Consider the following 26,328-nt stretch of genomic DNA (forward strand, 5'->3'; position numbering starts at 1 on the left):
ATGTAGATGGCCTACCATTCTTTCTTCCTGTTAATGTAGATGGCCTACCATTCTTTCTTCCTGTTAATGTAGATGGCCTACCATTCTTTCTTCCTGTTAATGTAGATGGCCTACCATTCTTTCTTCCTGTTAATGTAGATGGCCTACCATTCTTTCTTCCTGTTAATGTAGATGGCCTACCATTCTTTCTTCCTGTTAATGTAGATGGCCTACCATTCTTTCTTCCTGTTAATGTAGATGGCCTACCATTCTTTCTTCCTGTTAATGTAGATGGCCTACCATTCTTTCTTCCTGTTAATGTAGATGGCCTACCATTCTTTCTTCCTGTTAATGTAGATGGCCTACCATTCTTTCTTCCTGTTAATGTAGATGGCCTACCATTCTTTCTTCCTGTTAATGTAGATGGCCTACCATTCTTTCTTCCTGTTAATGTAGATGGCCTACCATTCTTTCTTCCTGTTAATGTAGATGGCCTACCATTCTTTCTTCCTGTTAATGTAGATGGCCTACCATTCTTTCTTCCTGTTAATGTAGATGGCCTACCATTCTTTCTTCCTGTTAATGTAGATGGCCTACCATTCTTTCTTCCTGTTAATGTAGATGGCCTACCATTCTTTCTTCCTGTTAATGTAGATGGCCTACCATTCTTTCTTCCTGTTAATGTAGATGGCCTACCATTCTTTCTTCCTGTTAATGTAGATGGCCTACCATTCTTTCTTCCTGTTAATGTAGATGGCCTACCATTCTTTCTTCCTGTTAATGTAGATGGCCTACCATTCTTTCTTCCTGTTAATGTAGATGGCCTACCATTCTTTCTTCCTGTTAATGTAGATGGCCTACCATTCTTTCTTCCTGTTAATGTAGATGGCCTACCATTCTTTCTTCCTGTTAATGTAGATGGCCTACCATTCTTTCTTCCTGTTAATGTAGATGGCCTACCATTCTTTCTTCCTGTTAATGTAGATGGCCTACCATTCTTTCTTCCTGTTAATGTAGATGGCCTACCATTCTTTCTTCCTGTTAATGTAGATGGCCTACCATTCTTTCTTCCTGTTAATGTAGATGGCCTACCATTCTTTCTTCCTGTTAATGTAGATGGCCTACCATTCTTTCTTCCTGTTAATGTAGATGGCCTACCATTCTTTCTTCCTGTTAATGTAGATGGCCTACCATTCTTTCTTCCTGTTAATGTAGATGGCCTACCATTCTTTCTTCCTGTTAATGTAGATGGCCTACCATTCTTTCTTCCTGTTAATGTAGATGGCCTACCATTCTTTCTTCCTGTTAATGTAGATGGCCTACCATTCTTTCTTCCTGTTAATGTAGATGGCCTACCATTCTTTCTTCCTGTTAATGTAGATGGCCTACCATTCTTTCTTCCTGTTAATGTAGATGGCCTACCATTCTTTCTTCCTGTTAATGTAGATGGCCTACCATTCTTTCTTCCTGTTAATGTAGATGGCCTACCATTCTTTCTTCCTGTTAATGTAGATGGCCTACCATTCTTTCTTCCTGTTAATGTAGATGGCCTACCATTCTTTCTTCCTGTTAATGTAGATGGCCTACCATTCTTTCTTCCTGTTAATGTAGATGGCCTACCATTCTTTCTTCCTGTTAATGTAGATGGCCTACCATTCTTTCTTCCTGTTAATGTAGATGGCCTACCATTCTTTCTTCCTGTTAATGTAGATGGCCTACCATTCTTTCTTCCTGTTAATGTAGATGGCCTACCATTCTTTCTTCCTGTTAATGTAGATGGCCTACCATTCTTTCTTCCTGTTAATGTAGATGGCCTACCATTCTTTCTTCCTGTTAATGTAGATGGCCTACCATTCTTTCTTCCTGTTAATGTAGATGGCCTACCATTCTTTCTTCCTGTTAATGTAGATGGCCTACCATTCTTTCTTCCTGTTAATGTAGATGGCCTACCATTCTTTCTTCCTGTTAATGTAGATGGCCTACCATTCTTTCTTCCTGTTAATGTAGATGGCCTACCATTCTTTCTTCCTGTTAATGTAGATGGCCTACCATTCTTTCTTCCTGTTAATGTAGATGGCCTACCATTCTTTCTTCCTGTTAATGTAGATGGCCTACCATTCTTTCTTCCTGTTAATGTAGATGGCCTACCATTCTTTCTTCCTGTTAATGTAGATGGCCTACCATTCTTTCTTCCTGTTAATGTAGATGGCCTACCATTCTTTCTTCCTGTTAATGTAGTGTAGATGGTCTACCATTCTTTCTTCCTGTTAATGTAGTGTAGATGGTCTACCATTCTTTCTTCCTGTTAATGTAGTGTAGATGGTCTACCATTCTTTCTTCCTGTTAATGTAGTGTAGATGGTCTACCATTCTTTCTTCCTGTTAATGTAGTGTAGATGGTCTACCATTCTTTCTTCCTGTTAATGTAGTGTAGATGGTCTACCATTCTTTCTTCCTGTTAATGTAGTGTAGATGGTCTACCATTCTTTCTTCCTGTTAATGTAGTGTAGATGGTCTACCATTCTTTCTTCCTGTTAATGTAGTGTAGATGGTCTACCATTCTTTCTTCCTGTTAATGTAGTGTAGATGGTCTACCATTCTTTCTTCCTGTTAATGTAGTGTAGATGGTCTACCATTCTTTCTTCCTGTTAATGTAGTGTAGATGGTCTACCATTCTTTCTTCCTGTTAATGTAGTGTAGATGGTCTACCATTCTTTCTTCCTGTTAATGTAGTGTAGATGGTCTACCATTCTTTCTTCCTGTTAATGTAGTGTAGATGGTCTACCATTCTTTCTTCCTGTTAATGTAGTGTAGATGGTCTACCATTCTTTCTTCCTGTTAATGTAGTGTAGATGGTCTACCATTCTTTCTTCCTGTTAATGTAGTGTAGATGGTCTACCATTCTTTCTTCCTGCTTATGCAGAGTGTCTAACATCTTATACTGCTTATGCAGAGTGTCTAACATCTTATACTGCTTATGCAGAGTGTCTAACATCTTATACTGCTTATGCAGAGTGTCTAACATCTTATACTGCTTATGCAGAGTGTCTAACATCTTATACTGCTTATGCAGAGTGTCTAACATCTTATACTGCTTATGCAGAGTGTCTAACATCTTATACTGCTTATGCAGAGTGTCTAACATCTTATACTGCTTATGCAGAGTGTCTAACATCTTATACTGCTTATGCAGAGTGTCTAACATCTTATACTGCTTATGCAGAGTGTCTAACATCTTATACTGCTTATGCAGAGTGTCTAACATCTTATACTGCTTATGCAGAGTGTCTAACATCTTATACTGCTTATGCAGAGTGTCTAACATCTTATACTGCTTATGCAGAGTGTCTAACATCTTATACTGCTTATGCAGAGTGTCTAACATCTTATACTGCTTATGCAGAGTGTCTAACATCTTATACTGCTTATGCAGAGTGTCTAACATCTTATACTGCTTATGCAGAGTGTCTAACATCTTATACTGCTTATGCAGAGTGTCTAACATCTTATACTGCTTATGCAGAGTGTCTAACATCTTATACTGCTTATGCAGAGTGTCTAACATCTTATACTGCTTATGCAGAGTGTCTAACATCTTATACTGCTTATGCAGAGTGTCTAACATCTTATACTGCTTATGCAGAGTGTCTAACATCTTATACTGCTTATGCAGAGTGTCTAACATCTTATACTGCTTATGCAGAGTGTCTAACATCTTATACTGCTTATGCAGATGGTCTAACATCTTATACTGCTTATGCAGATGGTCTAACATCTTATACTGCTTATGCAGATGGTCTAACATCTTATACTGCTTATGCAGATGGTCTAACATCTTATACTGCTTATGCAGATGGTCTAACATCTTATACTGCTTATGCAGATGGTCTAACATCTTATACTGCTTATGCAGATGGTCTAACATCTTATACTGCTTATGCAGATGGTCTAACATCTTATACTGCTTATGCAGATGGTCTAACATCTTATACTGCTTATGCAGATGGTCTAACATCTTTGGTTACTGTTTATGCATATGGTCTAACATCTTTGGTTACTGTTTATGGAAATAGTGTAACATCTTTGGTTACTGTTTATGGAAATAGTGTAACATCTTTGGTTACTGTTTATGTAAATAGCGTAACATCTTTGGTTACTGTTTATGTAAATAGCGTAACATCTTTGGTTACTGTTTATGTAAATAGCGTAACATCTTTGGTTACTGTTTATGTAAATAGCGTAACATCTTTGGTTACTGTTTATGTAAATAGCGTAACATCTTTGGTTACTGTTTATGTAAATAGCGTAACATCTTTGGTTACTGTTTATGTAAATAGCGTAACATCTTTTGTGGCTTTTTAGGTATTTGGTCTTGCATCTTTTTTGTCTCTTCAAGTATGTGGTCTTGCATCTTTTTTGAATCTTTAGGTATGTGGTCTGACATCTTTTCTCACTCTTTAATATTGGTGGTATGATTTATAGTAATCGTTAATCGTAAGAATCGTGGATTTTTGGAGGTATCAGAATCGCATCGTTAAAAAATATCTTAGATTTAGGATTCTTTCATTACAATTCTCTTATATTTTTAAGTTGAACTCTTTGTTTGCTCTGAAAAATTTATGATAAAAACGTCATAGAACTTTTCATAACATATTTAATATGATGGACAAGAATTTTATTAACTACTTTAAAGATAATCTGTATTTATGTTAATGAGTTTCGAAATTTCTTTGAAGTTTTTCTTTCTTTAATTCTTTAAATTAAAAAAAAACTTTTTTTTTACTTTCAGCTTAACTTGCTTTTACATTTCGTTTTTTAGTAGTAAATGCTTCTGTACATTAAAAACCGACCTTGTGTCTAACTCTGCCCTCGTGGGGCGGCAAGTAAATTAGGAAGTAACATGGCGGCTGAAAAACGTTTTTCGACCACCGTAAAAGCATTACAATGCGTTTAAACCCTGAAGAATTTCCGCCTTGCACACTTGTTGTTCTAAGTTAACTAGCCACTACTTGGGTTTCAAACTAAAAAAAAAAAGAAAAAAAAAACGCGCTTTAAAATAGTAAAAACACTAAAGCTTTTTTCGTCTTGGAAGGGAGGTTTCAGGCGCCCTTATTATCCTAAAGAACCAGCTATGTAAACACTTTGCAATATTTATAATCAATTTTTATTTAAAATTAAGACATTATTTTTCTAAAATATTTTGTTTATATATGTTTGTAACGATGTTACCTGCCTGGGCACTGCAAATTCACCCTGCTACAGGCTAAGGGTTGGGTGGGGTGTTCAACATGGGGTATGATAAATTTATATTTTTCTCCCAAAGTCTGGAATATGTTTATTGCTGATATGATAAACAGAAAAGAGAAGTGGACATGGTGACGAGAGGTCTGCTCTGTTAGCTGGAAAAGATTGTCATAAAGTCACCTGGTCTGGTTAATCGTCAGACTACCAAGTGAGCAGGAAACGAAACTTGGAAAATTCGAGAGTTAGCTGATAAGTTAGTTTGGACAGATAAATAAATAAATTGAACATTGGGAGATAATACAGTTTCTTGGAGAGAAAGGGTGATAGGAGAATTGAAGAGAGATATGGGTGTGAAAGATAAAGAAGAAATTCACAAGAAAAGAAAAAGAATATAAAATAATGGGAAAGAGAAAGAAGGGGTTCAGAGGAAAAGAGCAAGAAGTAATTTTCAAATGACAGAGGGGGAAGAAACCAATTTAATAAAAACGATTGTCTTTTTAGAAATAGCCCTTTTTTACTGGCTAGCATCGAGACGTCCACATCGCTCTCGCCCCGCCTGGGGGGAGGGGTAGAAATCCCAATAAGAACTAATTTGAAAAGCTCTTCTTCTAAGCTGGAGAATTAACCAGATGAACTTAAGTTATACAACCTGCATCACGAAACTCAGATCAAAGAACTCGACTTTAAACAAGTGTAAAATGATTTATAAATAATTATTTTGTTTGGTTTATACGAAAATGAACCAGAGTTTTTCTTTGTTTCTCGATTGCCGGCCTGAATGAAGATGCAGTTTATTTCAGCTATGCCCTGACACCAGATGATGAAAAAGATAGATCGGATCCAGCACGAAGCCAGAGTGATGGCCGAAGTTGACAATGTTGCCACACAGACTAAGGGTCATGCACATTTTGCATGCCCTGAGCAGCAGAGAAATATTTTCCAGTGACCAGTGACAGTCTGATCACCCTTGAGGGGCCCACCACTAGGCAAGTAAGAATGTAGCCCTGCTGGGTTGCATCTATGGTCCTGTGAGCCAGGAGCGACGAGCACTGCCAGGAGTACATCATAAGTATGCTCCCGTGAACCAGGATAGCAATGGATACGGTTCCCGGCGAAAGGGGGTAGGGTTATATGTTTACATTTTGTTTTTAAGAAAAATTAAGAAATTAATTTAAAAAATATTGTTTATGTCCATCTTCATTCAAAAGGGTTACTTTTCGGTAGATTCACCGGTTGTTAACCTACATTTTCCGAATGTCAGAACTTACTTATCTAAGCTTGACCGATTTTTGTTATGATTTTTTTTTTTTTGGAGTTTATGTAATTATTAACAGGAAAATTGGTGAAAGTCAAAATGGAATCCGCGCTATTTTTAAATATTATTTTTAAGTTTAATTAAAGTTTTACGAACCCGTTTCTTATTATTGTTTTTGTATTCTTTTGTTATTTTTATTTATTTATTTTTTTTTTTGCTGGATTCAACAAACAAACAAAATGAAAGCAAAGCAAAAAAAAAGAAAAAAATTTGGTGCTTATGCACTTATGTTACCATTATTTTTTTTTAATGGTTTAAGTGCCTTGCCCAATGTTTGAAGAGTTTCTAATTGTTTTTTAAAGGAAAATTGGTGAAAGTCAAAATTAACACTTGTGGCGATAAACAAAAAGCTTTAGCGTGTACATACCTCTCATGGAATGTCGTAGATCGAAACACAGTGAAATATTCTTTGGTACTAGTGCACTTATTGATCGCGCTATTTTTAAATAGTACTTTCAAGTTTAAAGTTTTAGGATACCTGTTCTTATTAAATTGTTAGGTGAAAGTACAGAATAGGTTCACAACACTCTCCCATACCCATATTAAGAATGGCTTTCTAAATAATGTCATTATTTCAGCATGGCTCAATAAGTGTATGAGCACCTTTTATTTTCTTGAATAAAATAAAAACTACTCAACGAAAATACTACTGTTTTTGTTTTAATAATTATTTTTTATTCAAAAATAAATAATAATTTTTATTCAAAAATAAAAAAAAAAGTTTCAATTATTCAAAACATGTTTTTGCCAAAACTTATTGGGATTTTTTTTTAATTACCATATTTTTCATGAACATGCTCTAAAAATGCTTCAAAATTATCTAATATTTTTCATGAACATGCTCTAAAAATGTTTCAAAATTATCTAATATTTTTCATGAACATGCTCTAAAAATGTTTCAAAATTATCTAATATTTTTCATGAACATGCTCTAAAAATGTTTCAAAATTATCTAATATTTTTCATGAACATGCTCTAAAAATGTTTCAAAATTATCTAATATTTTTCATGAACATGCTCTAAAAATATTTCAAAATTATCTAATATTTTTCATGAACATGCTCTAAAATTTTTTCAAAATTATCTAATATTTTTTCACTTTTTATGTTATAAGCCTCTCTATACACGGCCTCATCAACATGAGGCCATTTCATGTCTCCTACTGATCCTGATATGTATTTCAGTCTTCTTTTAATGAGACCAGACGGCTTCAATATTATTAGTGCAAACATTAATAAGTGGATCCACAAAATTTTCTGAATGGTTTACAGTCCCGTGAACATAATTAAACTTGAAAATAATATTTAAGAATAGCGCAGATTCCATTTTGACTTTCACCAATTTTCCTGTTAATAATTCTATAAACTCCAGCAAAAAAAAATATATATCCACTCCCAAAAAACAGATAAATCATAATAACAAAAATCATGCGCAAATTTCAAGCCAAAATAAATAAAAAAAACTAGGTCACACACGCAAAAATTCTTTCCTTGTAAAAATAATAACTTCTCCCTCTGTCGAAAAATGTACATCGGAGCCGATGCATATTTTGCTACAGGGATAGCATTCGTGTACGTCCGCCCTTTTTCTTTATATTTTTAATATATAAAATAACTCTTGAAATTGATTGTTCTTAATTTCATGGTGCATGTTTAATTCGTGGTTAAAATATTTGTTTTGACTTTTATCTTCAATGAAAGAAATTTTACGAAAAAAAATCAAATCGTTTTTGAAATTCCTTATTTGTGTTTCCATTTTTTCGCTGTACCAAATTTTTTTGCGACACAAAAACTTTCGATTATATAATGGTATATTTCAAAACAACAATTCCACGAGAATCGGAATCATACTTTCCTGAAATTGGAATTGGAAAAAATTTAGGAATCGTCCCAACACTACTCTTTAGGTACACGGTCTTGCATCTGTTCTGACTCTTAAGTTTCATGGACTAACGTCTTTGATTACTGATTGTTTTTAATATTAACTTTTATTGTATTTTGTATTGAAGTAATTTATTTAATCGCTGAGAATTATATATAATTAACAAAAATAGAAAGTTCCGGTAAAGATTTTTTTTACAAGTAAAATCCATATTAATGATATTAAGATATTAAACAAATGGTCAACTAGGTATATAAGATTATTACTTCATCCAATTACACCCAATGAAATTTGACATTCTCTCTTTTTCTTATATATATATTTTTATTTGTTAATAAAGTGATAACGTATATATCTTAGATGCGGAGTGAGGGAAATGACTCAATATTACATGTGATTACGTGTTTAACTGATCCATTCATTTGGCTTCAGATTGGGCATTTATTTACCTAATCCTTTAGATTATCACATTCAAGGCATCATGTCTGATTTCTATCTCCCCTTTTCTCATTCCTATCCTGTCCCACCATGGTATACTCAAATACATATGACTGGGTTTTTATGAAAATACTGATTGTGTCTATTATTTGGGTAAATATATCCATATAACACATTTGATTCTTCAATTAATATTTTTACTTCAGTCCTTACTTTATATACAGATCCGTTTTGTTTTTTAAGTTGGATTTTCATGTTATCGTAAGTTAGCATATTAATAGTAGCTCTTGCTTACTGTTCTTGATAGAGGTGGGATAAATTTGCTGATTTTAGTAAACGAAAACTTAGCATGTTTTCGGACATCTCCTTTTCATAGCTGCTACAATAAAGCAAGATCCTATCAAACTCATTGCGATAGGCTACAATTGAAAACCTTTTTTGCCTTTCATAAATTAAAAAAATTTCTACAGTTTCAAGTGCTGACTCTTATATTAGGTATCATCAATCCAATCAAGGACAGTATTTGTTTTTAACATCTTCACTATTAATGGAATCTATTCTTAGTTTAAATACATCATTCTTTGTGAGTGTACTCGTAAAGATATTGCTGATCCTTATTTGTTTGTTCTAGTAGATGAACTCAGTTGTGATCAGTTTTTTAATTCTCATAATTGTTCTCCGTGAATATAAAAGACATTTTAATATTACTAGATGTCATTTGTTTGAAGTTAATACAGATCAAACAAATGAAATTATGTCAAACCCCCCAAACTTTTGTTTTTCCTAATTAAATGTATTAAGTTGTTTAAACAAATAATGTCCAAAAATAATTTTTAAAAAAACCCAAAAAACAAAATTAAATGTAGCAATTCAAACAAATTTTGGTATGAATTTAAAGCAATCGTTTCTTTTTCAAAATTTTATTAACAAACTTCTGTTTATTTCTTCAGTATATTAGAATAATTCAAAATTTTATACTTGGCTATTAACTGTTAGTAAATACTATTACCCCTCGACATTTACTGCTTTATATGCTTCTCAACCTGTGCAACTAGCATTAAATAGTCTCCACTGTTATTATTCAAGGGAACTAACTCCTGTCATTGGAAATTAGCATTATAACTATACTTTTCCTTATCTGCTGGTCTTTCTCTCCTTTTTCTGTTGCTTTCTTCCCCACTATAACATTCCTTCTTAATTCCTTTTTGAATTAACCCACCTTTATGATGCCCCTCACTACTTGACCTTTCACCAACCATTTTTTTCATGGCACCAGCGTTTTAATTACTACCAAGTTAACTTTCCTTCAACTGTGACATATTCTTTCACTGTGCCTCTCTCATCTACAACTTTTTTTATATTTAAGTATTTTTAAATGTTGATCACTCCATGTGCCACATGTAAGTCAGCACATGTTCTCTCACAGCTCAATAATATACTTTTACATCCAACATGGGTTTAGCTGTTTTAATTGTACAAGTCATGCAGCTTAACATTTGACATGTACTGATTGTTTCAAGAAAACCAGATCTGAAAGCCACCTAAGAAAAATTTATTGAGCAAATTTGGAATTCATCCAATAAATTTCTTTGACTCTAATTTATAATGATTGATTTATAATGATTGATTTATAATGATTGATTTATAATGATAATGTATTTCTGTCTCATATACTCTATGTATATGATTTATCAATGTTGTTATAGCATTATTTGAAGCTTGAAAAATGAACAGCATTCCCACAGTAGTTACTGGATTATCAGCAATGCACATGGCTTCATTCATTGCTCTCCAACCAACTATTGATGAATCAATTTTCTCATTACATATTCTTGACGCCAACCAAATCAATTTTTTTGCTTCTCTTTATCTTTTCCTTCAAGCCATTTCAGTTCTATTTTTTACAAGTGCATGATAGTGATGGACTGTGTCCAGTTAGCAGGAGAAACCAAAGATACAATGAAATAATTTTCCAGAACTTATCAAGTGATTATTTTGTAACTACATCATATGGCAATGTGATGGTGGCTAAGTGGTTAATGACACAAACTAAAAACCTGGGTTTGCCAAGTTTGAATCCTGTTCATTCATCAAATCCGTTCTTGACCTTGTATCTAAATTCCTGAAGAGTAGGTAAATAAAATAACTACACTGTATGGCATAAAATGACTTAGAAAGTTGATTTGGAATAAGACAAATAATATCAATGGAATTGTCAAGTGTTCGGATTGTCTGTAAAGAATCTCATTTAATTGAGCATGATTTCTGAACGTCTGTATTCTCAATCCTCTGTTATGTTATGTGTTCTCTCTGCCACGCCAATATTTGTAAAATATATTTTTTTAGTTTATTTTTTTTCCAGTACATCAATGTTTCACACAAAAATTGGATCATTCACTTTTTCATGATATTCAGCATGTAGACATTTTCCACAATTCTTGATAAAGGATGTTTTGTGTTATTAATTCTTTTAACTGCATTAATTCTGCATGGAGGAAATCCCAATTGAACGTGTGACTTATTCAAGTGCAAATCAATATTATGATACTACATACAAAAATACATACAAATCAATGTCTTGGCCAAAGCTTGATACTATTATCATTGATTTCATCAATAAGATTATCTCTCTCGCAAACTATTTGGAATGTGTGTGTCGGCCGACACTAACCCTATTCGGGTTTAACCGGCTTCCTCCAAAGGAGGAAGTTTCATGGGAGTATGAAATTCACAAGCGGTCTCCAGTCACATATATATTACCATTAGGGAAGATGATGACATTAGGTTTTTGCAACTCTTGCAGGTAGGTGTCGACGTCCTCCTACATACAATGCCTGGAATTCCCAAATTGGTCACCCATTTTAGTACTAACCAGGCTCAATGTTGCTTAACTTTGATGATCTGATGGGAACCGGTGTATCAGTGTGATTATGCCATATATTACCTATATTTGGAATGACTTGTGAAACATGTTCTTGTCTTTGAATGGAATGATCTAAATTTTTGATGAGATCGTTTCTTGTGTTTCTGAATTTTTAAAATAAGAATTGATATGGTTAGTAGAATTGAGCCTGGTTAGTACTAAAATGAGTGACCAATTTGGGAATTCCAGGCACTGTATGTAGGAGGACGTCGACACCTACCTGCAAGAGTTGCAAAAACCTAATGTCATCATCTTCCCTAATGGTAATTGATATGTATGTTGTCTCATGATTTTATGCTCACAATGTCAATCTAACCTGTAACTTTTTTCACATGTATCTTGTCCAACTCTGGAATCTATACAGAATTTCAAACGTATGAAGTAAAATTCAATTCTAAGTGACACTCTTTTAGAGATTAGAGGTTCAATCCCCAGTGCAAGTAATACTGTGAATGTAAACTTCTATCCAGTCATGGCTGACGGAATGAGAGCATACTACCCCCATGGACTAAATAAAAGGTTCCATTCAAAATTCTGTACAGATTCCCCAAGTTTGATAGAAAGATTTCTCGATTCAACTAGATATCTCTAAATAAGGTTGAAAGTTACATCGTTTGAAATGTGAAAATAACATTCAAGATAAGAACATAATCTGAATAATCCAAATGATACGCATCTTTTTATTTTTTATATGTATATATTTTTTATATGTAGCATTTTTGGATAATTATCATTTTTGGTTTCTAAATCTGAAGATAAGCAATCATGTTAATGAATTTTTGTACTTAGCTTTGATAGAATGTAGTTAGACTTCTACCCAGGGTATATTATTGACACAATATTTGAAAGTGGTTATACGAATTCTGCCTTTGAACTAATTATTTTAATTGTCCAGTCCCTCTTGAATTAAATCAAACCCAAAACATTTAAGCCACTTCCATAGTCTGTGAAAGGTGAGGTTTTTTATTGTTTTTTCTGTCCCACCAAATCTATGCACCATTATATCCAGAAAGCTAAATTTTTAGCTCATAACTCCATAGTTCTTGTTTCCAAAAACAATTTTTTTTTTTTTTATCCAAGAAAATTTTTGGCAAAATTAAACTAAACAACAATATGACATGGTTTGTGAAGAGAGATTGGCCATGATCATTTCTTATAAAAACTTCTCATAAATTCTATTGAAACAAGGTATTATTCTTACCTATCATATCCAAACTTTTGGTGATGTTTTTTAAAACAACTCCGAGATTTATGTTAATGTTGCAACATTGCAGTTCTTGGTGAGAATTTGTGTTTTCTTTTAAGTCTGGTCAAATTCTCATGCCAAACTGTTTAAACGTTTTTATAATGGACTATTGTAGATTCAGGGATAACTGAGTTGAAATAGTGCTTTAACTATTTCCCAACTTGTTTTGAATCACTGCTAAGTTCTTCTCTCTTTCTCATGGTATTGTTAATGGATGCATGTGTAATCGTGTTATGTGTAATCGTGTTATGTGTAATCGTGTTGCAAATATATTTGATGTATGCGTGCCAGTTATGTAGCCAGGTAGAGATGCAGTGCAAACCAATGAAAATGATTCCCTCTTGTTTGAAACAATTCACTTAGTGAATCTATATGGAATGCTGATTTCTAATACAATGACTGAACAACCAAAAATGCACGGAGAGAAGAATTCAAAATATCTTACACATCACTGTAATTTTGTAAATATATAAATATGCTTTGCTTATTAACCATGTTTTATCTATTTTATTCAGAATAGTGCTGCAACTATTCCTCAACTTGTTTCAAGCCAACATCAAGCACCTTGATAGTTCTCATCGTGTTGCTAATGACAATGCTGACATTCTATGCACCACATGTTGTCCCTTGCAGAAATTATTCTACTGAATAAATTGTGTAGAAAATTGTCATCGATGAATTACTTGCACTCAGACAAATCAATCAATTTCAAACATTATTTTCTACTGTATGAATAATTTTATGTTTGCTTTTCACTTGTCAAATTTGTCATATTTAACTTACTGTTCTGAAAATTTGCTTTTATATTGCATGTCTTAAAGACAGTCTTATAAATGTATAGAACAGCCTAAGGTCATACAGGTATTGAGAAGTGGCTAAAATTAATTCTACAGATAATTTTGTCTTTGACTGTATATAAATCTTCAATATGAAAACCTTAAAAAATATTTAAAAAAAAAAGACGGTTGGTTGTTTTTGTTTTACGGCATATCAACTTTTTTCAGGTTATTTAATACCGAATCTAGTTATATTGAGGAACGATTTTTAATGGAGTATATTTGTTTTTTAAGTCGGATTCTATTTAGCCCATAGTTGGGACTCTAACAAGTACTACCACTCCGGGTCAGAGTGGACCTGGGAGCAATGGAAATTAAAGGGTGGCTCCACACTTCACAAAGCCCACAAGCTGGAGCCTTACCATCGGATATAGTTTAAGGTCATATCCAGGACCAAAGAAATACGGAATCATAGTTTTGATAATTGTCGAAACATATGCATGGAAATATTGTTATTGTACATATTTGTATATATTTAACCTATTGTTCTGAAAGTCGAGTTATATCTTTTTGTGTGTGTCTATTAATATAGAAAAAACTTAGAATTATATGGACATCACATATTGAGAAATTAATAAAAATGTTAATTGATGGTTGTATGGATAATCTTGATGTTGACATATATAAGTTGAAATGCGATTATTGATTTAAATGGGAGGTGAACAAAAATGTATATGTTTAATAATATATACCTATCTTCATTTGTTTAAGTGTTATCACCTTCCATTCCCATTTAAAAAAGAGCATTTCCAGTTGTCAAAGATGAAATGCAGCAGATTATTTGCTGATATTCTATTTGAATAATTTACATCTTAATCATTTTAAAATAAATTGTTCCAAAATCAAATATCATGAACAAACTTATTGTTATTGACTAATATGGCCTTTAAAAACGACTCATTGCATTATTTTAATTTTAATCAATTTTTTTCTGATTATAAATGAAACATTTTTTAAAAGAAAAACTTTTTATTTATTTCCAAAATATTTTACTGACAAAAAAGAATTTGTATTAGATTTATATTGTTATAATTTTAAATGAAAAAAAAAAAAATAATTTTAAATATTTAACTAATAGCGACAATGGCTTTTATGAATGTAGAAAGATGTTTTCATTATTATGAACTACTAGTGTTACTTGGGGCCATAAACGAAAAAACACAAACAATAGAACAGGTTAAAAAGTGTGTATGACATCTTTATTTTAAAACTTCTACTTCTCTATTTCTATCGGTCTCTAGTTTTATCTCCTCTACCAACCATTTCTTTCTCTATCACATGTTCATTTCCAACTTTTTTAATGTATTGAAAAGTAATGATAAAAATGTTGGAAATTCTCCTCAATTTTCTGTTTTAAAGCTTCTGGTATGTCGGTAGGGCCACGAATTTGCCAATAACAACCCCATGCTGAAGGAATGCCCCCCCAAAAAAAAAACTATGGATGGCAACCCGTAATGACTAAGGATAGGATCCTGGTGGTTAAACTGTCCGTAACTTGGTAACTTGCAACAATCTAATTAAGCTTTTACTTTGACTGGATGGGCAGTCGGTGATGCCTGATTAAATCAATCAGCTGGTCATGTTATGCCCTAGTATCTCTAAGTTCATCCCCAACTGTATTATTCAATTTGGTTCTTAAGTTCAAAACTTTTTTCTCCTTTTTTTATTTTCCTCCTGTCATATTATTAACATCGTTCATTGTTTTGCATGCTTTTAACAATTCTTTTCTTTTGTTACAGCCTATATACCTGTACTTCTTGATGAATAAAGCCTTGTTCACAGGTTATCATTTGCCTTCTGTATTGTCCTCACTACAATTTATTCATCAAGAAATCTGATTTAAAATGGACCAGTTCTTGAAGCCACAGCGTTTTGATGATAGCCCTTCTGCGCCCGATTCTTCAAACCATTGGACACATTGGCTGCGCACATTTAACAATTTCCTAAACGCAATCAACTACCAATCCACTGCCAAACCAAATGTCCTTATTAACTATATTTCCCACCCAGTACACAAACTAATTGCAAATTGTGACTCTTATGAAGCTGCCATCTCAAAACTCCGATCTCTTTTTGTAAAGCCCTCAAATATCGTACATTCTAGGCATCTTCTGGCAACTGCAAAGCAGGAACCGGGTGAAACTATTGGTGATTTCTTGCAGAAACTGGACTCACTAACCGCCAATTGTCGCTTCGAGGCAGTAACTGCAGAAAAATACTGTGATCAAGCAGTTCACGACGCCCTCATAACAGGTATCCATTCTCTGGCAATCCGGCAAAGACTCTTAGAGTGAACACTTACATTAAAAGATGGCTCTGACTTAGCCCATTCGCTAGAAATAGCCCAAAGACAAGCCGAATCTTATATCAACCTCACACCATGTGGTGCCACCGCTGAACCTTCAGTATCTGGTGAAGTTCCTGTTACTTCAGAAAACCTCTCTGCTGCGACTGGAGAGAAGTGCTTCTTCTGTGGTAATCGTAATGCAGTTTGTAATAATTGTGGCAGGAAGGGGCATTTTCAGTTAGTCTGTAGATCAAGCCACGTCCCTAGAAAAGTAACCTCGGCCTGCGAACCATCAATCGCATCCATAGTAACTGCTGCATCACCCGATTGCTTATCAAAAGTTATAATCAAACTTTCCGTGAATGAGATAATCCTAGAAGCCCTTGTGGATACTGGTAGCTCAGAAAGCTATATATCATCAAACATTATCCATAAATATGGCTGGCCAAAGCAAACATCCTGCAGGAAGATATCAATGGCGTCCACAGACTTGTCAAGCAACACTTTAGGTCACTGCTATGTGACATTATCATATGAAGGATCTATCCACGTTTTAAGCTTTCAGTCCTCTCTTCCCTCTGCTCAGACGTCTTACTTGGACATGACTTTCTCAAACTACATTCCAAAGTAGAAATACCCTTCGGAGGTCATAGAGATCTCTTCACCATATGTGCTGTAATGGCGTCCCGCCTTATTTCCCCACCATTATTTGAACATTTAGCACCTGCTTGCAAGTCCATTGCTACAAAATCCAGAAGACACTCACCGATCAATCAACAGTTCATTCAAGCTGAAATTCAAAATCTAAAAGACAATGTTATCGAACCCTCTCGCTCTCCCTGGAGAGCACAGGTACTAGTAACCACTAACGACAGACACAAGAAGTGCCTTGTCATCGATTACAGCCAGACCATCAATCAGTTCACTTACCTTGATGCTTACCCTTTACCAAGAATCGATGATCTAGTCCACAAAATTGCTTGTTATTCCGTCTTTACTTCCCTTGACTTACGGAATGCGTATCGTCAGATACCGATACTAGGAGAGGAGAAGAAATTCACAGCCTTCGAAGCCTGTGGGAACGTATACCAATTCTGCCGCATTCCATTCGGTGTAACAAACGACGTATCATGCTTCCAATGGTCTATAGACAACCTAATAAAACAGGAGAAGATCACCAACACTTTCACATACGTCGATAACATCATTATATGTGGTCGTACTATGAAAGAACATGATGAAAATCTTAATCAATTCTTAGATGTTGCCAGGAAACACAAAATAAGTTTCAACGAGAACAAAAGCATTATATGAACAGAGAAAATCACCCTCTTAGGGTATGAAGTCTCATTGGGAGTTGTAAAGCCAGACCCTGAACGCTTTCGGGCTTTAAGACATCTACCTTTACCGCAAGATGTGAATACACAGCAGCGGGTCGTTGGTATTATGCTCAATGGATTCCTCGCTTCTCAGACAAAATTTGACGTTTAGCACAAAATCGAGTCTTCCCTCTACCAGAATCTTGCTCAACTGATTTTTCCAACCTCAAAGAAGAACACTAACACGTTTCCCTTACAACAATCAATCACAGCATACCCCTTACTGTAGAAATCAATGCCTCTGACATTGCTCTGGCTGCCACTCTGAATCAGAATGGACGTTCAGTTGCTTTCTTTTCTGAACAACACAACTCTTCTGTTGAAAAAGAAGCACATGCCATCATCGAGACAGTGCGTAAATGGCGTCACTACCTTACTGGTTCCGTCTTTAAGCTTATTAAGGACAACGTTCCGTGGCATTCATGTATGACCAGAAACATTCAAGCAAAATAAAAAAACAAGAAGGTGGAACGCTGGAGAATAGAACTATCGGCACTCACATTTGACGTAATCTATTGCCCTGAGAAAGAGGATGCAGCCGCGGACACACTTTCTCAAGCGGTTTGTTCCTCGACTCACCCAACAGGCCTTCGAGACCTACACGTTTCATTGTGTCATCCAGGTATAACACGAATGTCTCATTTTGTACGCCTGCATAATCTTCCTTATTCCATCGATGATATTCGACGAACTATTGGGAACTGTGCAGTTTGTGCAGAATTAAAACCGAGATTTTTCCATCCCACCAATTTCAAGCTTATCAAAACGACTCAACGCTTAAGTGTTGATTTTAAGGGCTCATTGCCATCTAACAGTCAAAATAAATATCTATTGACAATCATTGACGAATATTCGCACTCACCCTTTTGCCTTTCTATGTCGAGATATGACCTCACAAACAATTATAAATTGTTTCTGTCAACTATTTTCACTGTTTGGCATGCCTTCCCTCATTCCTCTCAGCGGAACTAACAGACTTTCTGCATAAGAAGGGAGTAGCAACAAGCCGCATAACCGCCTATAACCCACAGGGAAATGGCCAGGTGGAACGACTGAACGCGACCCTATGGAAAACAATATCACTAGCATTGAGGTCGAAAAAGTTGCCAATTTTTTATTAAGAAACAGTTCTACACGATGCCTTACACTCCATCCCTTCCTTACTGTGTACAACTATTAATGCTACACCTCACGAGAGGATATTCCAGTTGAACCGTAAATCAATATCTGGCACCTCTCTTCCCAGTTGGCTTTTAAATCCAGGTTCGGTCCTGATGAAACTTAACGTATGGTTATCTAAGTACGAGCTATTTGTCAACGAAGTCAAGTTGCTGGAATGCAACTCTCAATATGCCCATGTTAGACTCCCAACTGGAAGAGAGGAAACAGTGTCGCTGCGACAACTTGCCCCAAAGCCGCAAGATACACTGCCACACACTAATGACGGTACTATGTCACAGGAAGTTGAACCTCTACAACCAGATACCTCGTTAGAACCTTGCATATCTGAAGAATTTCAGGAAATTTCATTCGCTGATATAGTGCCCGATAAAAACCCATCAGAACTTATTTGTAAGCAACAATATGTCTACCTCTACCAGCTGAGAAAGAGATGCTTAAACTTGAACTTTTGCGTATCATTCCATAACCCCACTCTGAACATTTTCCACCCGGGGTGAATGCCATATTATTAACATTGTTCATTGTTTTGCATGCTTTTAACAATTCTTTCCTTTTGTTACAGCGTATATACCTGTACTTCTTGATGAATAAAGCCTTGTTCACAGGTTATCATTCACCTTTCGTGTTGTCCTCACTACACCTCCCTAATATATACTAGAAGAGTCAATTTTGTTGGCAACAAAAATTACTGCTGCCGAAAAGTAATGTTTTCTGAGAATATAAAATAATTTTTATTTTGCCTATAGAATTCCATCTGACAACTTTATGCCATAACTCTCTTTCCAAATATATATATATGTGTGTGTGAATAACGAGACTTATATTTGTTTTAATGTATTCCTTGGCAAGGGTGAGTTTTATATACCCCCCACACTTAATAATAAATTGAATCTGTATTTGTTTTAATGTATTCTCAGGCAACACTAGTTTCTTGTCTTTTCCTTCTCCATCAAGCAAATACCATGTGGTAAATGTAATGAACTTGCTCTATCTAGTAAATAACTGGATGTATTGCACCATAAACTTATTTATTACTATTGAAATTTTTCTTTTTTTTCCTTTTTCAGAAAATTAATGATTGAAGCTGTTATCGATTGGATATTTTAGCTGAGAAGAATGAAGCCAAAAAAGCCTGTCAAGTTGGTTGTATCTACTAAGATGTTTGTTTCCCCAAAATCTCCAAAGAAAAAAGATTCTCATAACACAATCCAAGAAAACCCCAAGAAAAAAGGAACAAAAAAATCAAATGTTAGTCCAAAGAAAATTCTCAAGAAAACTCCCAAGAAATCACCCAATCTTCTGTCAAAGACAGCTTGTCCAGATAATGAACTTTCAAAATCTACTGCAAAATCTACTGCAAAATCTACTTCAAAATCTACTGCAAAATCTACTTTGAAATCTACTGCAAAATCTACCGCAAAATCTACTGCTAAATCCACTGTAAAGTCACCTTCAAAATCCACTGTAAAGTCACCTTCAAAATCCACTGTAAAGTCACCTTCAAAATCTACTATAAAATCACTTTTAAAATCACCTACAAAAGTTGCAAAATCACCCGCAAAAACACCAACCAAAACAAAAACAGTCAAAGCTACTGAAAAAAATCTTAATAGTCCCTCTTTCAAAATCAGCTTTGTTACAGGTAAACAGAAAGACATTAATTGGTCAGAGTTGGGTGTTCAGCGATGCACAGGCTGCAATTTCACTACCAATGAGGACAATACATTTGCAGCCCACACCTCTTTATGTCGGCCATTTAATGAACGCAAAGTAAAATCGCCATCAACATCACCAAACAAAAAAAATCAAACCCCCAAATCAGATGCTTTGATTAATTTTGAAGATACATCTATTTGTAATTCTGGAAAGTTGGAAAAGCGAGCAGTGATTCAAGAACCCTATCTTGAGGGTAGCACTCCAGCACAGACTGTCTTCCTGTTTAGGTGTTATCATTGTCGATCATATTTTGTTAACATACAAACGTTGAAAGATCACCACCGTGTGAATCATGGGAACAAAAATCTCACAGTTAGTCTTGTTCCATTCACTGATGATGAAGCAGCAGAAGACATTAGCAAAAAGATAATTGTCGATGGCAGTCGTATTGTACCACAAGTTAATCAGGGAATGGAAACGTTATCTGTGGCGGGCGCTGCATGCCCAACATTGACCATTGAGTCTCATGCAGAGTCAAATCCCAGCCGTAATATTACCATAGCTAACTTTGTCCCACCACGATCTGCCAACAGTACAATTACAACATCACCATCAACATTGGTCTCTTCTCAACTTCTTTCAAAGACAGTTTCTTCAGAAACGGCCACTCTAATGAATAATCCATTACGAGATGTATGCTTTCAAGTCATGCCGCCTGTTGGTGCAGAAATTAAAAGTACCGCAAAATCTACTCAAAAAGAAACAGGAGATAAGTCAAAATCTCCAGGTTCAGAAAATTTAGCAAGTCGACTACAATTAGTATCCACGCCAGCTGTTTCTTCCGCTGCAAATCAAGCAACTAACAAAATGGTTGTCTTGAATTTGATTCATAAGTATCAATCGGTTCCTTATAATCCTGTGCAAATTGAGATCCCTGCCGGTTCAAATTTGGGTGCACAGCACCTTTACAAAACACAAAATCTGAACATTGCCAAATCTGGTGCTAAAGTTGTGAAAACCAGTCCAGAAAGTGTAAACACTCCCACAAAAATCAAAACGATTTTACCGAAAAGCATGTTGATGGGTATTCACTCAACACCATCTTTGATTAATTCACCTCATGTACCCCAGATTCAGAAATTAGGTCCTGGTCCTGGGGTCAAAGTTATCAACACTACACAAAAGTTAATCCAATTTACAGATGTGCAGTCTACAAATACTTGTGGAATTACTTCGCCCCTGAGTCCAACAAAACAGAAGAACCGTAAGATTATATTGTTTCCTTTGACATCAAATGCCAGCAGCAGCAGCAGCAGTTGTAGCTTGGTTACACAAGGAACTTCTCTGACAGCAACCCCTATTGGTACTTCTATAAATACTAGTGCTGTTGTTACATGTGCTACCATGACATCCTCTTCAATAGCCACACCCTTTTCTGGTTCGCTCACTGGACCCAATTTACAAACATCAATGTCTCCTGTCTTAATCTCCCCTATCTCAACTAATGTGGTTTCAAGTGCAGCACCTGTTTGGATATTGCCACCACAAACTACTTTCAGTTCCATAGATTCTAAACTGACATCAAGTCCAGTACAAAAGATACTCTCTAAGCCACCTCAGCTTTTAAAGACTATTCATGTTGCCTCAACGATATCCCCAACAAGGATGACACAGTCCTCTTCAATAAATGTCTGCATGACTACACAAACAGTGACCACTGTAGCAGCAAGCAGTCCGTTATCAGCCAGCAAAGTCACAAGTACAAACCGCCCTCTTCAAAACCAAATGGTAACCATCACGCCAGTGAGTGAAGCTGTACCCACTCCTATAGGTAAATCCTTGCTGGAAAAAGTCACCATAGTCAAATCAAATACAAGCAAGCCTGTAACCACACCAGAAAAATTGTCAGATTCATCACCTGTAAAACAGGATAAACCAATCGAGGGTAATAGTAAGTCTCCAATCAAGAAAACCAATAACTCAGTTGACACTACTTCTGCAGAAAGTAAAAATAATTCAAAATCAATACAATGTGTTTTGCCTCCAAACAACAAAAGAAAACTTGCTGATCCGCCAGAATCGTCAAGTACAGTATCACCCAAAAAGAAATCTAACATTTGTTCCCAAACCTCCATATCAAACAGTACAAATTTAAAAAGTTCCCCATCGTTATCCACATCCACATCCACATCTACTTCTACATCTACTTCTACAGATAAAGCAAATGACTTTACTGTTGCCCTTCTTGCCAAAAAGAAAGTTCCACTTTCAACTGCTTCTACCTCGACTATAAAGTCATTGAGCAAACCTGGAACTCCAGGTGCTTACCCTTTGGTAATTGTTAGAAAATCTGTCGGTTCAAATAAGCTTGTTGTCCACACAATGGTCAGTACAAACAAGTTATTCAAGGTCCAGGATGCAGACTTCCTAAAGTGTTCATTGTGTGCAAATAAGATCGGCATGAATCGGATCAAGAGTCATCTATACTGGCATTTTCATGTTGAGAACCGTAATTCTGCTCAATGTTCAGTAGACTCTCCGTGCAATTACTGCTCCGTTATCGATTATGTGGTCTCTACAATCCCTAAAAATAAGCAGTCTGAGAAAGATGAGAATATTTCTGGTCAAGTGAGCCAGAAACTTCCTACGGAGAATGTGGAAGGGAAAAGTGATAACACAAAATCACAGGATAATGTATCTGTGAAGGCGTCTGATAATGTTGATTCTAAATCTTTGAAATCAAAAATATCCTCCACATCTCCCTTGCCAGCTAAAGATAACATTAAAGAGAAAAAGAAAGAATCATCGGTTCTAGAAGTGAGCAAAAATGATCAGAAACAAACGGAAGAAATTCCTGTAGAAAAACAACAACCAAGTTCGACAGAAATTACGCTGCCAAGAGACAAAGAACCTATTACCAATGAAAATGCTATTGCTGAGAGCCCTGATGTGGATGTTGAAAAAGTCAGTGAAACTGAAAATCCCAAAACGGTTGAGAAATCTCCAAATAAAATTGCTAAGGTTTACAAAGAGGAAAGTCCGAATCAGGTGGAAAAGAACACAATTTACAAGGGAAATTTCTACATTTGTGGATTTAAAGACTGCACATATTCAAGCGAAGGCATGGAAGAATTTAAAAGTCATCAGGAGAACGATCATCATGATGCAGATGGCTACTCTTGTGTCCACTGTCAACTGGAATGCCTCGACTCTGACTTACTGCTTCATCACATGGAGACTCATCTGTGCGGTGACATGTTCATTCTTTATCGTTGCGCTTTCCCCCAATGCAATTTTGGGACCAACTTGATGAAGTCTTTTGGTGAACACAACCTCGAAGCACATTCAACACGCTCCAAGTTTTCCTGTTACTACTGTAATGCTCATTTCGAAGGTTGTGCCGCCCTACAGAAACATCTCCGAACCAACTTACTCAAATACGTACATTGCCCACATTGCTCTGTACGGAATGGGATGCGAGATACAATCCTGTCTCACATCAAAACCAACCATCCAGATAAACCGAGACGCATTTTTGTTACTGGTCAGATGGTTTGTGAACAGAAACGTAAAGTGATAAATGGAACTATTGTCATAAATTCTGAATCCGACTGCTCGGATATTGACAGTGACTGTATGATTGTTGATGATGACATTCTTGATAGGCACCTTATAAAGCAAAACACTGCCAATATTGGCGACTTATTTGAAAAAGCTTCGAAACAAGTAAAAGTTATTTCCAATAAACAAGGCACGAGAAGTGATGATGACTGCATAATAATTGATAAAAATTTACAGAACAAGCAGAAATCTCTTGGAGTGCTTGATAAGAATTCTGAGAGAGTACTATCACCAAGAAAGACAAATATTTCTACCAAAGATAATATCATGGTTCAGGATTCTGATCCAAAATTAATGTCAGATTTGACAGAACCTGCTTCTCTGAAAACTAATGAAAGTATCGTATCGAAACAGAGTGGCAATTTATCAGAAACATCGGTATTAAACAGCACCAAATCCTCGCAGGAGAGAAGCATTTCTAAAGATTCAACACACCTTACATCAACAAATACAGATAAGGATGGTGTAGAGTCCGAGGAAGGCAGCATATATCTAAAAGTGAAGAAAGTCACACACACTTACTCAAGGCAAAAAGAGAATCGTTTAAGCTTGACGCCTGGAGATAAAGAAGCGAGTAATGAAAAGTTTCTTAAAGACGGTGCTGATGAAAGAGATTCTGGCACGTTAACGAGGGTTAGCAAGCGGAGAATTTTGATCCGAAACAGTAGGTCCCGTGGCAAAGTAGATATCGGGACATCTGGGTTGGATTCCATTATCAATCCGCTTTATTTAGCAGTTGACAACGAGGTGCATTGTCGGATTTGCACGTTCAAGTGCGTCCCTCTAATAAAAATGCACTCTCACATTTTATTCATGCATCTGCATGTCTTTTTATATGAATGCAACTTGTGTCACAAGAAAGGCTCATGCAAAGTAGAAATGATAAAACATTGTGAATATCACGGTATTAAAAAAAAAGGCTTCACTGTTCTTCCTGAGCCAGACTGGGAACAGGTATTACGAAGTTGTCAACCCGCTGCCTGCAAATCAACTAACCTCAAGTCACCTGTGACTGAGTCAACAGATTTAAAAACAAAGTTGGACAAAACAGAAAATTTGTTATCCTCGAAAACTCTGAAAAAATCCCTTGACATATTAAAACCGGTTGGTAGTCCAGTGACATCACACTCTTCTTTATCGTCTAACATGAAAATTTCAACTAATGAAGATCGCAACATCTTTAGTCTGTTTTCGTTTGATCTGCACGAAAATGAAAAGTCACAGTATATCCCATTAAATAAGAACAGAACTAAACCTAGTTTTTCTAGCAAACTGTTTTCAGTACCCAGTTCTGAGAAAACTCCAGTTAAAAGTGTGTCCGATGGGAAATCGCAAGTACGAATCCCAACTCCTGAGAGGCAAGATGAAATTAGTGTTTGTAAAGAACGGTACATGCGCAAACTACATTTGATATCTACATCAGAGGTTTCTAATTGCAAGCAAAAGAATAAAAATCTTTCTCCAGCTACATTGGTTCGGCTGTCAAAATGTCCAAATGTTCCCCTTTGGAGACTACGTAACTGGCGGACTGCTCGTGTAAGAAATCCATTGGGCAGGGCATCTAAGTCTTCTCTACCAAAGCCATCCAAAAAGACAATGGAAAGGTTGAAAAACCCCAAAATTTTATGCAAAAAAGTTTTGGCTAAAAAATCAAAACTTAAGATAAAAACGCTTCGGAGGACCAGATCAAGCTATGGCGGTCACTTGTTGAGATCAGCTTCCAAAGGATGTTACAGTCCAAGAACTTTAAGAAGCAAATTGGAAACAAAAAAAACTTTATTAAAGACACCAGAAAAATCTGTTGTACAAAAACGCCCTCAAAATCTGAAAACCCCTTCCCCTTCACTACGCACTAAGTCTACTTCCCCAGCCAACTCTAAACCAACAGTTAGTCGACAGTTGGCTGTAAGTTTGAAAAAGGACAAACCTAATCCTAAAAAACTTCTGAAAAAAGCTTCTGTGAAAACTGTTACAAAAAAGAAAAACTTTGCCATTTCCCGTCAGCGTTCATTAAAGAAAGCTTTAACTCAAACTGCAAGGTAAGATTTTCTTTTTATTTTGTATTTTACCAAAATGATATAATTTGGCATAAAATAACCCAAAAAGAGTCAATGGATAAAATAGATATGAAGCACTCTAGGCAGTGAACAAAAGGACACATTTTTGTCTTAACACCCCATTTTAATTTTGAGCTTTTATGAAAACAAATCTATGTTCCTATAAATTTTTTTTTTTTTTGTGTATTGATATTCATATTAAAAACCTTTTTTCTATTTATTTAAAAGGAAGATACAACTTTGTTATATATGATTTGTGGAATTGCATTCATCTGCCAAAGATCT

At 35.4% G+C, this 26,328-nt stretch overlaps 2 protein-coding genes across 3 annotated transcripts in view; both read left to right on the forward strand.

The window, feature by feature from the left end:
• LOC145255707 (uncharacterized) overlaps positions 1 to 26,328 on the forward strand; it is a 105,081-nt gene that overhangs the window by 72,999 nt on the left and 5,754 nt on the right. For both annotated transcript variants that reach the window (XM_080114294.1, XM_080114295.1), the window contains exon 2: positions 19,777 to 26,025. In XM_080114294.1, the coding sequence (XP_079970420.1) occupies positions 19,826 to 26,025 (6,200 nt within the window). In that variant the 5' untranslated portion in view covers positions 19,777 to 19,825. The remainder of the gene's footprint in view (positions 1 to 19,776; positions 26,026 to 26,328) is intronic.
• LOC145255514 (uncharacterized) lies at positions 15,706 to 16,155 on the forward strand. Its single transcript, XM_080113976.1, has one exon. It carries the CDS (start codon positions 15,706 to 15,708, stop codon positions 16,153 to 16,155), a length of 450 nt encoding a protein of 149 aa, XP_079970102.1.

The sequence above is a fragment of the Euprymna scolopes genome, chromosome 31 (genome assembly GCF_053919585.1).
Source record: "Euprymna scolopes isolate OS-2025 chromosome 31, ASM5391958v1, whole genome shotgun sequence".
Taxonomy (NCBI): Eukaryota; Metazoa; Mollusca; class Cephalopoda; order Sepiida; family Sepiolidae; genus Euprymna; species Euprymna scolopes.

Bases quoted from the DNA above. Each gene is read 5' to 3' on its own strand.
- LOC145255514 (XM_080113976.1), top strand. From the start codon at position 15,706: ATGGACCAGTTCTTGAAGCCACAGCGTTTTGATGATAGCCCTTCTGCG.